The 12,343-nt window shown below is 50.6% G+C and overlaps 4 protein-coding genes across 4 annotated transcripts; 1 reads left to right on the forward strand and 3 right to left on the reverse strand.

The window, feature by feature from the left end:
• Window positions 1-332: 332 nt before the first annotated feature.
• On the reverse strand, window positions 333-2,375 carry BO82DRAFT_353036 (serine hydrolase domain-containing protein). The gene has a single exon (XM_025634860.1). The coding sequence runs from the start codon at window positions 2,345-2,347 to the stop codon at window positions 515-517; it is 1,833 nt and encodes a 610-aa protein (XP_025493546.1). The 5' UTR covers window positions 2,348-2,375; the 3' UTR covers window positions 333-514.
• A 713-nt stretch (window positions 2,376-3,088) lies between these two features.
• Window positions 3,089-5,501, reverse strand: BO82DRAFT_411879 (DODA-type extradiol aromatic ring-opening family dioxygenase; the record flags this gene model as incomplete). Its single annotated transcript, XM_025639812.1, has 9 exons — window positions 3,089-3,581; window positions 3,623-3,625; window positions 3,824-3,832; window positions 3,865-3,903; window positions 4,024-4,033; window positions 4,411-4,739; window positions 4,839-4,973; window positions 5,063-5,396; window positions 5,459-5,501. The coding sequence occupies 9 exons, from the start codon at window positions 5,499-5,501 to the stop codon at window positions 3,380-3,382; spliced, it is 1,104 nt and encodes a 367-aa protein (XP_025493547.1). The 3' UTR covers window positions 3,089-3,379.
• A 1,350-nt stretch (window positions 5,502-6,851) lies between these two features.
• Window positions 6,852-9,061, forward strand: BO82DRAFT_332277 (lysophospholipase 1; the record flags this gene model as incomplete). Its single annotated transcript, XM_025633171.1, has 4 exons — window positions 6,852-6,900; window positions 6,987-7,635; window positions 7,689-8,075; window positions 8,118-9,061. The coding sequence occupies 4 exons, from the start codon at window positions 6,852-6,854 to the stop codon at window positions 8,983-8,985; spliced, it is 1,953 nt and encodes a 650-aa protein (XP_025493548.1). The 3' UTR covers window positions 8,986-9,061.
• A 1,341-nt stretch (window positions 9,062-10,402) lies between these two features.
• BO82DRAFT_307040 (cation diffusion facilitator family transporter) lies at window positions 10,403-11,866 on the reverse strand. Its single transcript, XM_025632268.1, has 2 exons — window positions 10,740-11,866; window positions 10,403-10,674 (listed from the first exon to the last, which is right to left on the reverse strand). The coding sequence occupies exons 1-2, from the start codon at window positions 11,791-11,793 to the stop codon at window positions 10,637-10,639; spliced, it is 1,092 nt and encodes a 363-aa protein (XP_025493549.1). The 5' UTR covers window positions 11,794-11,866; the 3' UTR covers window positions 10,403-10,636.
• Window positions 11,867-12,343: the final 477 nt, after the last annotated feature.

Here is a 12,343-nt window from a genome sequence, read left to right on the forward strand (position 1 = left end):
ACCAGGTTCTTAGTAGGTAAATGATTAATGATCAGATTTCGTGTACCAATCTATATTCAAAAAGAACCAAGGTTCCTATCCCGCCTAAAATCAAATCTCGTTAGTATGATCTTAGGTGATTAGGCACCTATCTATAATCCAGGTTCGGAAAGGGTCGAACTCGGCAGTAAGGCAACATGCATTCCTTGTCAAGATAGATTGGATGAACGGCCATTCCTTCACAACAACTGAATGTAGGGCAGGGTACCTTGGAAGCTGAGCACTGTACCAGACACCGCCAGCAGCGAGCGAAGATTGGTCCTCCAGCATTGCAGGTATGCCATAAATGCAGTGTGACATATTGGACGTCTGGAATTCGATTTATGTGACGAGAAAAGATAGAAAAAGGCTGGTAATTGATTTGAAGGCCTGTAGAACTCACTATATTCGATAGGAAAGCTAATCGGATGAGATTAAGAACTAGCAGTGGGGTAAAAATGATAAATACAATAACTATAGGAAAGGAGGACTCCGACTATGTCGTTCTCTTCAACTTGATTCTCGCAGCCGTAGGAGAGACAGCCGAAGCTTTCCCGTCACCGTCGACGGTGAAAACAAACGTGCCGAGACCACGACTTCCATAGTAAATAGTGTCAGTACTCCAGAAATCCAAGTTAGTGTTATATTGACCCGTAAATGGACCGATCACGCTGAGATTCGCCGCATTGGAGGCGAAATAGCTATAAGTCTGTGGGAACTTGGAAACCTGAAAGGCCACTTCTCCGGCCACACCTCGGGAAGTGGACTTCGGGATGCTCAGCAGAAGTCGAGGCTTGTAGCCGCTCAAATAGGGCGAGGCTAGCAGGTCGGTGTTGTTCGATATCCACCGAGTAAGTCTCAGACCATGGAAGTAACTTGAGGAACCGACTGAATTGTCAACGGCAATAGTGACGGAGGAATTGAGACTAGGATCCTCTGAGACGTATGTGCCTACAAGATTCTGAGCTGCCTCCAGAGCGGCCTGGGCCTCTAGAGCTGGAAGCACAGACAGGGTAATATAGTCCAGGATTACGTTGGTCAGAGCACTGCGTTGATCGCTCGTAGAGGCTGCGAGGATGCTGAAACCGGCATCGTAATCTGGAATCAGAGCCACAATGCCGCCATAATAGCCCGAGTCTCCTAGCTTGGTATAAATGTCTGTCACCCTGCCCGTGGTGGGACTCACGACACGAACGATTTCCCATGGGGCACCGATGGAGGCGGTCAAACTAGCTGTGTGAGTTTGAGGTTTCATCCATTTGCGCGTGGTAGCTTCGGGGAGTAGCGTGTGGTTGAGGATGGAAACACCAAATGTAGCGAGGTCGTTGGTTGTGGAGTAAATCCCTCCGGATGGGGTAGTAAGAGGAATCTCCAGGTAGAATCCCTCTGCTGCAGGACCCGCGACAACAGCCCGGGCCTGGGTCACATTGCTAGTCGGCGGAGAGGAGAAAGTTGAGCTCAGGTTCAGCGAGTCGAAGATCTCTGCCTGATAGATGTCTGATATCGACTTCCCAGTGATATTGGAGATCATGAGCGCCAGCATCTCAAAGTTGGCGTCGGAGTACATAGGAGTCCACCAAGGCTTGAACGTCGGAGGTCGTGATCCCATAGCATCGATCACATTTGTGCCGTCACACAACTCAAGTGCCTCTTCAAGCGAGCCGTAGCATGGCCCCAAGCTGCTCGTGTTTTCTGGCGGAAGTCCGTAGGCTGTGATCGGGCTTATGAGGCTCTGCCCCGTTACGTATTGCCACAGTAGATCCATGAACGGGCCCCCTTGGGTAGGGATACCCGAGCTCTGGGAGGCTAAAGCCCACGGCGTGGTCTCATCCCAATTGATGTGCCAAGCCGGGGCATCGGCGGCTTCTGCTGCATACTTGGCGAAGCCGGGATAGATCTCAGAGAGGGGAAGATTCCACTCATCCTCGGCTAGAGAGAGCATGCCTGCATAAGTGGTAAACAGCTTGCTGACGCTCGCGATACGGAAGATGCTATCGCCATCCACCTTCCTGGTTCCATTGGTGGATTCTGCGATTTCAGGGCTGGTCCAATGATACTGGAGTTTCTTCGCTTCCGGATCATGAACCGAGAACAACCCAGCTGAGAATGTGATGTTCTCAATTCCCAAAAGAGTAGTCGATCCATTCTTGGAAGGGTGGGTTAAATAGTCATCGATGGTATTTGTGAGATTCTCCCAGACAGCCCTAACAAGGCTCTGGGGGTTGGAAAGGTCGACCGGTGCTGGGTATATGGGACCCAGGCGGTCAGCAGTGGCAACGAGTACCAAAGTTGAAAACAAAATGATAGATTGTGATGATGGCCGCATCATGGAAGTTAGTTCCGAATGAGAGCCCAGGGTTGGGAATTCCTTAGGGTATCTTGCGTCGTGCTGAGCACTTATATACATTTCAAGTCGTAAGCAGACATCTACCAAGCATGGGGCACGTCATGACGGGCAGTGCAAAGCTACCCTTGAGGTAGCCTTGCGTTTGAGTTTATGGCGCTCAAAATCCGCCGCACAGCCATCCGATGTTGGGCGGCTTGGCCCGCCGGATCTACATTGGGAATCACTCGAACAGGAACAGGAATTAACGATTTGGCCATTCAGAAACTTCCATGGCGAAAGACCAAGTGCCCACTTTGCCAAGCACAAATCGTCATCCGCTGCGCTGGCAAGGCTGGGGCAATGGCTATGGTTCCTGTGTATACGAAGAACCCAACTGTAGCGCATTCTTGACAGCAAACAAATTAGCTGGGTCACCCCACCGCATGAGGCCTCCAGCCAAACAACGTGAGTTGGTTGTCTCATTCTGTAAATTTAAACTGGCTCGCAGTCCATCCAGCAGAGTGTAGTGAAAACTGCGAGCGGAACCGACCTATATATGATCAGGGTCAGCATTATTCGACGGTGTAATTATACGTACCAACAATCGATAGTCAACATTATTAAAAGGATTATCTCTGCCAAACCTTATATCACAAATTTCGTAACCTGAAACTCAACCTGCTCAGTCTCTTTCCTCAAGCCATTTAGTCCGTAGATGCTTGCTGATGTAACAGTATCCACAGAGATATTCTGGACTGCGATGAAATTCCTTTTTGCTCTATCATTCTGATCATTGTGATGATGCAGAACCCCTTGGGGCGGACTTGCGAGGCTTTGGCTGGGGCTGAACGGTTAGTTTCGAATTAGCTCTTCTTGGCTTAGAGAGGTGGCAGAGTGGTAGTGAATCTGTATCTTCTTTTCCTTTTCTCCGCTTTGGGTATTAGATCTGCTGAATGCAGTATTATTTCGTGGAAGACTTGATGCGTGTCGAATTAATGCGAGGATAAAAGGAGCCATCAATCCTATCTTTGAAATTCACTGGTCGGAAAATGGTACAAGTGAATGCAATAGCTTGCTTCTGTTGTGTGAGTCTTTGACCAGCTGCGCACAAGTGACATATCGTAGGTAGACGGAAGCATTGCGCTCCGGGGTCATGTATATATGGAGCAGGAAGGCTCGAATTTGGTTCCAAGAAGAAGGACCTTCTCGCTGATATATATTTTTCCAAATCAGGCCACTTGACAAGAACATAGATGAACATGGTTTGTCGAAACTTACGATCTGTGACCATAGTTACGTACAGACAACTCAACAGACATTAGCTTTGCAGCGTCATCCCTTGTCCCCAGCCTGACAGAGTATGATTTGGATGGGAATTACGGTTGTCCCGAGCTATATACCTGGGATGGCTTAGTGTGAGAGCTTTCAGAGGTAACTGAGACACGATAATACACAGCCTTCCCGTCTGTTTACACACACCCAGTCATCCTGAAAATACTTAATACATATTTTGTACATACCATGTCATCATCAGTCCCACGTGTTTTCCGAAGAGTTCACTGGATGTGATGCAGGTTATTCATCCACAGCTGCTTTGTAGTGGTTGGCTGTTCGGTCTTGCGTTGGCTCCCGTGTCAATTTCGATCAAAAAGACACCGTGCTGTAATTCAGCAACTTACCGGATTTCCTCTTTTCTGGGTTTTTTTATTGTTCTCAAAAGGAAAAAATAAAATAAAAAAATAAATAAATAAAAACAAAAAAAGACATGAAGCGCGGCCAAGAACAGAGAGTTAAATTTGCAGTCGGGATTGATTGCCCCAATCCCTATCAAGCTAGGCTCCTTTTACTTTATAGGGCAGCCCTACAACACCTTAGACCCCATGTCTTTTATATCTGATTCAACACATCACTCCGTATCAATGCTCACTGCACTACGTGGTTGTTTGCTCCGTTTACTACAGACAAATTCATGGCTGTATCGCTCGCATCTTCTATGATCGTCTTATTTCCGACAAGTTCTCTCTAAGTCGAAGCCCGCCCCAGCCGGAAAGACAAATACGACTGACCGACAATATACTGATTACGATTCCACGATTCCACGTCTCCTTCCTCGAGTCCCTCCTTCCCTTGTGCAGACTCAATCTCCTCTGCCGCCCCCAAAGTCACATACAACGGCAAGACATGCTCCACCGTCGGATGTGCGAGCGGCCAATCTGGCCGCCTCGGCAACTGCAGGAATGCCTCTGTCAAGCCTTGTGTCGTCTGGGGAGTTGTTTCCAGAATCTGCAGTGCCGCTGTCTCAATCGCCTTGACGACAGTCAGGTCGGTGCTCTCGCGGGTGGCTCTGAGGTTGTGACATAGCATCCCGGAGCCGACGATAAGGATGCGACCGGGGCTGTTCGGTCTTGTTAGGTTTGCTCTTCTCTGTTCTCTTTCCTGCTGAGAGTACTCCACAAGGGGCGGGGAGTGAAATAAAAAAATATGTCACACTTACAGCCTCGCCAATGCCCGTCCTAACTCTACATGCGCCGCGTAATCATCCTCTGCAAACGAGGAGACTTGGAGAATGGGCACGTTGATCAATTCCTCGGGACTGCCTTCCGGGAACATGAGCTTGAAGGGGACCCAACTATTTTCGAGGATTAGGTTAGCTTTCCATGATCAACCGATAAAACACTTCACATCATACCGAAAGTTAGCAAAGAGCGAAAAACATACATTCCATGATCCAAATCCCGCTCCACCCCCTCGGCACGAATCCCATGACCCTGCAGGTGCTGCAAAACCTGCTCACCCAACGCGCGCGATGATTGGTGTGGGTACTCGTACTCGAAGACGTGCGGGTAAGTATTCTTCCAGCTGGGGCCGAGGTCGTGCCAGACCTTCGTGGGCTCCTTGAGGTTGATTTCTACCACCCCGAGGTTTTCGCTTTGGTGGTGTCCGCTGACTACAACGATGGCTTCGGGACGGAGGCCGTGAATCTCCCGGCCGATTTGGCGGAGTTCGTCTTGGACGGGGCCGTAGCCCGGTTTGAAGAGGATGGAGACGCCGCCTATTTTTTTCCTCCCCTTGGGTTAGTGGATGGTGAAGGGGTTTGGTTGTAGGTGATGGTACCGTGGCCGATGAAATAGGTTGGGAGACGGGTGTGGTCTGGCATCTTAATTCTCAAGTTGATTTGCGGGGTAGTTGGGAGGAGATAGACGGGAGTGAGAGGGAAGTGAGGGTATTTGTATGGTACTACAGTTCTTGTGCTAGTTGCAGTGCGTGTGTGGGGAGCGAAATGGCGTTATCTCTTTTGTGGTTCGCACCCGGGCGGATTTGCCGACTGCCGATAACATTCGAAGTCCCGATGGTTCTCCGCCCGTCTTGTCGCTGCCCTAAACACTTTTAGTAGTAGTATTGTGCTTGTCCGATGTGTTCTGGAGTGGTACTCCGCGCTCACTGCCGATTGCCATCGGACTTTTATCTTCGCCTCGGGTATTATATTCAAGAGTAAGTCATTCGAAGCTGATGAGATGTGCGGGGCCCTGGGCCTGCTTGGTGGATCCTGTTCTAGCACTAAGTTATCAACCCGCCGCAGGTGTGGCATGCCGAGTCATATTGACATTTCCAAACATTTCGATATGGAGGTACAACTCTAAAAAGGTGATCAAGAAAGTTTCACTAGTAGGTATGGGATTTGTCAGGGGTTGGTTGCATGGGGTCAGGATTACAATATATCAGATTATAGGGTTCATGTGAGCAGGATTGTGCTTCAGTAAGAGGTCATTTTCAGCCTTTCATTTCCGGGTACCGTGCACAGCTATATCATCAAAATGGGTTTTATGGAGAAGACAAGTGACTTCCCCGCACGGAAGCTCAGCTATGCAGTCGGCATCCGTGTCCAGCGCTTATTATGTATGCTTCATGCGTCTCCTTAACCGATGGTGGCGGAGTTGCCAGCCAGGAATCTGGTATGACCGCACGTGTACCTGATGACGTGGCAGTTACAGCCTCTCACTTGGCTCCCGAGATCATACTGCTTTTTTTTTGAGCCAGTAACCGAGATTGAGTCTGTTCTTGACGGCAAGGGAAAATGTGAGGCTTGTTCGATGTAAGCTCAGCCATGTGGATCCGATGAGGCATGGTGCCGAACTGCTTCCTCGATCTAGTCTAGTGCACCAACGCTAACGCCGTTTTGGGCCCTGAGGAGATCCACCTCAGCCCGACGATCCCGAGTCATATACCACATCGAGATGCGCCCGGTCGCCAATTGCAGATGGCATCTTCTACTTATGCTGGGGCTACTTGCGCCATCTCAGCCTCAGACTCCACCCTCGCAAATTGTTCTCCGTTGTTTTTGGAACGCTGTTTGATTATCTGCTTGGCATCGACCTGGTCTTTAGGCGGGCTGTGAGGATAAATAGCTCGACTTTTCTCAAAACCCAGATTGAGGTCCCAGTACATGAAAACTTTTGTCTTCCAAGGCGCAGGATCAGTTTATTGTTAATTTGTTACGTGCGGTGCCATGAAGACCTCTGCATTCTTGGGCTTGATGTCCCTCAACATCATAGACTGTAAGTCGCTGAGAGGAAGTGGGGGCCTCAAATTGTCACCCATTTCTGCTGCACTAATATCAAAAGCTCACGATGATCAATCTCAGTTACCCATGCTGGAGCCATATCCATCAAAGAAGACCTTGCTTCACGGAATGTGAATATCAAGCCTCGCGCTCTTCCAGACGCTCCAAGCGGCTATGCTCCGGCCCATGTTACCTGTCCATCGAGCCGACCTACAATTCGGCCTGCTTCCGCACTGTCCTCCAATGAGACAGCATGGCTCCAAGCCCGTCGTCAGAAGACCGAGTCCGCCTTGAAAGACTTTTTTGGGCATATTGAGATTGAAAATTTCGATGCTGTGAGCTACATCGCGAACCACACTGGCAACGACTTACCTAATGTCGCGATTGGCATTTCGGGCGGTGGTCTTGTCGCGTGTCTGAATGGAGGAGGTGTAATCAAGGCCTTCGATGAACGTACCGAAGGATCAACGGCCAAAGGTCAGCTTGGGGGTCTGCTGCAGTCAGCTACCTATTTCGCGGCCCTCAGCGGCGGCTCTTGGGCTCTCGGTTCCATCTACGTCAATAATTTCACGACAGTCTCGAACCTACAGGAGAACCTGTGGGATTTTAACTCGGAGGAGATTATATATGGTCCTGAGAAGATTTCACATGTCGAATTTTGGGGTAACATCTCGGCCGACGTTAAGAGCAAGCGGGAGGCTGGATTCAAGACTGGTGATGCAGATTTCTGGTAAGCTTGCTTGCTCCCTTGAGCCAAGGAATGATATTGACATAAGTTCACAGGGGCCGCATCCAGGGATACAACTTCTTCAATGCTAGCGATGGGGGTGTTGACTACACCTGGTCCTCAATTGCAAAGACCGAGTCCTTCCAGAGTGGTGATATCCCGATGCCTTTGGTAGTCATGACTGGCAATCAGCAAAGCACCGAGACCTTGTCAACCTCCCCTGCAACATACCCCATCTACGAAACCACGCCTTGGGAATGGGGTACCTATGATGACGATATCTACGGCTTCGCGCCCCTGGAATATCTTGGTACTCGATTCGTCAACGGTGTAGTGCCAGACAACGAAACCTGCGTCCGGGGCTTCGACAATGCGGGCTTCATTACCGGCTCGTCAAGCGATATCTGGAACGAGAACGGAGAGGATATTCTCTTTTACCTGGAGTATATCCTAGATCGGTACGAAGCCGCTGCGCCAAATTCCAGCATGACAGCGTTCTTGAAGACCGCTGTCCAGGACTTTGAGAACGCCGCCAGCTCGACCAACTCCAGTATTGACGGACCGGCAGCCTACGATCCGAACCCCTTCTACCAATACAACACGGCCACCTCACCATACGCACAGACCACCAATTTGATCGTGCAAGACGGAGGCGAAACCAGCCAGAATGTCCCACTGTACCCACTGATCCAGCAAAAGCGCAACGTCGACGTGATCTTCGCCGTCGACTCCCTCGGCTCCTCATCTTACGACTACTGGCCGACCGGCTCATCCCTGATTGCAACCTACAACCGCACCCTCCTCAACGTCGCCAACGACACTTCCTTCCCTGAGATTCCAGATCTCGACACATTCCTCAATCTGGGCTTGAACGCTCGTCCGACTTTCTTCGGCTGCAACGCCTCTCGTCTGACTACGCCGACACCCCTGGTGGTTTACCTGCCCAACCACCCGATTACCTATAGCTCGAACTTCTCGCTCACGGAGGGTCAATTCAACAATACCCAGCGAGATGCGATCATCACCAATGGATACAATGTTGCGACGCAGGCGAATGGCACACTGGATGCGGACTGGTCGACTTGTGTTGGTTGTGCGGTTCTCAGTCGCTCATTGAACCGGACCGGTACTACCGTCCCGGAGGCTTGCACGAAGTGTTTCCAACGTTATTGCTGGAATGGAACCGTTGACGACGAGACTCCGGCGGCTTATCAGCCGACAGCTTCTCTGAGCGCCGTTGGGCCGGCGAATGCGACTTCGTCATCGACTACTGATAGCATGGGTGCTTCGCTGCGTGCGGGTGTAGGATCTGCCATTGCAATTGTGGGAGTGGTTGTCTTCATGCTGATTTGATCTGTTAATACATGCAACTTGGAAGTTGGGAAAGTTTTGACTGTCGTGTGTATATAGCTATGAGGTATTGTTTGATATGAACAGGGAGTCAACATAGAACTGGAAATTTATGTGTGCATTTGAGGTTCGATGACTTAATGATGTACAGTACAGCACCTGCTGGCTAGGCGTGGACATTGCTTTAAGTCCCACGCCAAATAGAAGGTCAAGTGAGAAGGTAGACTGTAGAAAGGCTATGGAAAGCTTGCTGTAACTGTTATAAACTACAGGTCCAAATGTTGTTGATACTAACCAGGTGAGATACTAACTGGTCGATCATCCCTCCGGATTGAATTGCTTTGTTCAATATTTCCGGCGAATCCATTTCCACCTCTCTCCAAGCTGGATGAAAGTTCATCACTATGTGTCTCTACTTGATGGTCACACTGCCCTCCCCTTGATAACTTTGTCGCACTCGGAACCCGCAGCATCTGCACCAACCACCAGAGCTTTTAACACAATACCCTCAATTCAACACCACACTCTCCCCATTCGGCACCTCCACATAATTCGGCCTCGCCCGCTTGGTTCCGGTCTCTCGCTCCACCTGATCTAGTCCCTCGTCCAGCGTCCGCGGAACACTCCGATAGAACCACCCGATCAAACCCCGGAAATCGAGGCGGGGGCTGTGAGTCCGCAGCCAGTACCGGGCGCCCGTCAGCGCCTCGAGCCGCAGCCCATTCTCCACCCCTAGCTGCGGTACGCCTAGTGTGCTCTGGTCGTCAATGCCATGCAGCAGTGAATGGACTGAGGTTTGTGCCCTCAGTACGAAGTACGCGGTAATTATCGCAACCTTGAATGTACAGTTTATGTACACTTGTGTAGGCATTAGCCGAGTTGATAATTTTCCGTAAGCACGAGCCAGGCCCGTCCACTTGAAACAGTACAGCAAAGAGTAAGAGTCCTCTGGCCATCTAGCACTTCATTTTCTCCAGACCCAATCACCTGCTTCCTGTTTACCGTGCCCTACATTCCCCACAACCACCCGAGCTTGCCAATAGAATGTAGCTTCCAAGAAGCTCATCCTTTTCCACCCCTAGCCAGAATCAGCTAGGCTACGTTTCATTAATCTCTTCCGTGTGAGGCTACAAGCGATGATAATTACAACCGTACAAGTATTCCATTCATTAGGTGACAAGAGGAGAGGAAGGCCCGCTCTACCCAGAGATCGACCTGATAAATCCCCTGCCCTTCCTAATATAAAATGGAGCAGATCACAATTGGAGGAGCATGGAGTTCTCTGATAGATCTGAAAAAGGCAATTGGCTTCTAGATCGAATTGCTGGTATATAACTCTAGACATATAGACATTTCATTGTAAAATGTTCAGAAGAAACTTAACATGAATATTTTCTACATCAATATCAGCTGAGATAGAATAGCCAATAGTATTCATCAATTCAGGTAATATACTAGCTTTGTCTCATTGAGAAAAGACTTGTCGAAGACAGCATTACAGAGTTATATGGATTGAACTGGGGTTCAATCCTTCAGACCGCTTACACAAGTCATCTCAAAATACAATGTCAATCGTTCCTATTCGGGCTGATATAGTGCCGTAAATCCGGCGTTAGAAATGTGCGCTCTTTTCACAGCCTCAATGTCTGCCTAATCAGCGGGTTTTGCGATGCTCGGGCATATGCGAAGTTTCTGGCATTGGGAAAAAATCAATCAGCCGTAACACAATCAGTATAGGAATTACACCAAAGTCTTACCGTAGTCAACATGAACAAAGGCCCGAGCAAAGCCCTCGACCGACTCCAGCTTATCTTGCAGCTCCTGGGCGACATCGTGGACCTCGCGCAGACTGAGCTCCGGCGCCATGACGATGTCCACCTCGACAAACAACTCCTCGCCCCAGTGGTACGCGTGGACCGAGTCGACCTGCAAGATCAGATCGGAGTGGCGCAGCGTCAAAAATACGACCTCCTGCACCAAATTGGGCGACGCGCCGAGGCCGCACAGCTCCAGAAATTCGCTCCGGACGGTGCCGATCCAGGTGACGATGATCACCAGGCCGATGAGCAGGGCCCCGGCCGGATCGACCCACCACTTCAGCTTCGCGCCCGCCGCCGACGTGAAGATGGCGAACCCGTACTCGAAGCAGTCATTGCGGTTGTCCTCCCAGAGCATCTGTAGCTGACTGCTGTGTTTGCGGAAGATGAAGCAGTAGACGGCCAGGAACAGCTTGATGCCGAACCCGCACGCCGCCGCAATGACCGCGGCCACGTCGAACTTGCCCAGCTCGTGGTCACTACCCGCCAGGGCCCGGATCGACTCGACGACCAGGACGAGCGAGACGGCCATCAGCGCAAAGGCAAAGCAGATGTTGCCGGCGTTGCAGAGCCGGCCCGCGCCGGCGGGCCACTGGGTCGAGTGGTTGAGCTTCCGCGCCTTCCGGTGCAGGTAGTCGAGGCCGATGTTGCTGACAGCCTCGCAGCAGCTCTCGGCCATGGTCACGAAGAGGGACAGGGACCGGGTCGTCGCCGCAGCGTAGATCTGCAGCGCGGCGACGAGGATGGTGCCGTAGATGGAGGTGTTGATGGCGGTTTTGACGTGCAGGGACGACGTATCCGGCTCATCGTCCAGCAGCCGCGCAGCAGTTGGGTCTTCAGCCACCTGGATCAGTCGGTTGATGTGCAGGTTCTGTTCCGTGTGATAGTTGTGTGCCCGCCGGATGCGCCGGTGAATCTGCTGGCTCCAGGCCGAAGTGCTGGGCGGGCTCACGAGGGATCCCCGCAGCCGCTCAAGCTCGATGTCGCCGGTCATGTTAGAGTTGAAGGGGGTATTATGTACTGGCTGTCAGGGGGAATTGATCAGGGAAGAATTTGCAGATTGTCCAAGACTTGGCTGTAGGCCAGGCGGAAATAAATCCAATAGAGGGTTGAGACTTGGCACCTTGGCATGCTTTGCTCCGCGGCAGGAACATTGCAGGTTTTCGCCACGGAGCCTGGATGCTTTATCGCTTCTGCCTAGTTGCATAATGTGGCAGTCTATATATTTTTCTTCGAAGTTCTCTCTAGCACATACGACCACAGGGTGTGGAAAACAGGGCTTCCCGTCCGCTCAGCCGTACTTAAGCCACACGCCGGGAGGTTAGTAGTTGGGTGGGTGACCACCAGCGAATCCCTTCTGTTGTATGTTTTTTGCTATCTTATGATATTCATCTTTAATACAGCGACCTACCCCGTGCCAAATTTAGATCCCAGTTCCTGCATTTAAATCTATAATCTTACTCCAAAGCCCTCTAACAATCCAATCCGTGGACAACTAATCTCTTGTTAGAGCGAGGCCTTCCAGTAGTGCTTTACCACTCATG

This window comes from Aspergillus uvarum, assembly GCF_003184745.1.
Source record: "Aspergillus uvarum CBS 121591 unplaced genomic scaffold BO82scaffold_17, whole genome shotgun sequence".
NCBI classification, from domain to species: Eukaryota; Fungi; Ascomycota; class Eurotiomycetes; order Eurotiales; family Aspergillaceae; genus Aspergillus; species Aspergillus uvarum.

What these genes read in the sequence shown, in the direction of transcription:
- BO82DRAFT_353036 (XM_025634860.1), bottom strand. Translation starts at nt 2,347, where the DNA reads ATGATGCGGCCATCATCACAATCTATCATTTTGTTTTCAACTTTGGTA.
- BO82DRAFT_307040 (XM_025632268.1), bottom strand. Translation starts at nt 11,793, where the DNA reads ATGACCGGCGACATCGAGCTTGAGCGGCTGCGGGGATCCCTCGTGAGC. An exon ending in CTTTGTTCATGTTGACTACG is followed by an intron (nt 10,675 to 10,739) that starts GTAAGACTTTGG and finishes TCCCAATGCCAG; the next exon opens with AAACTTCGCATATGCCCGAG.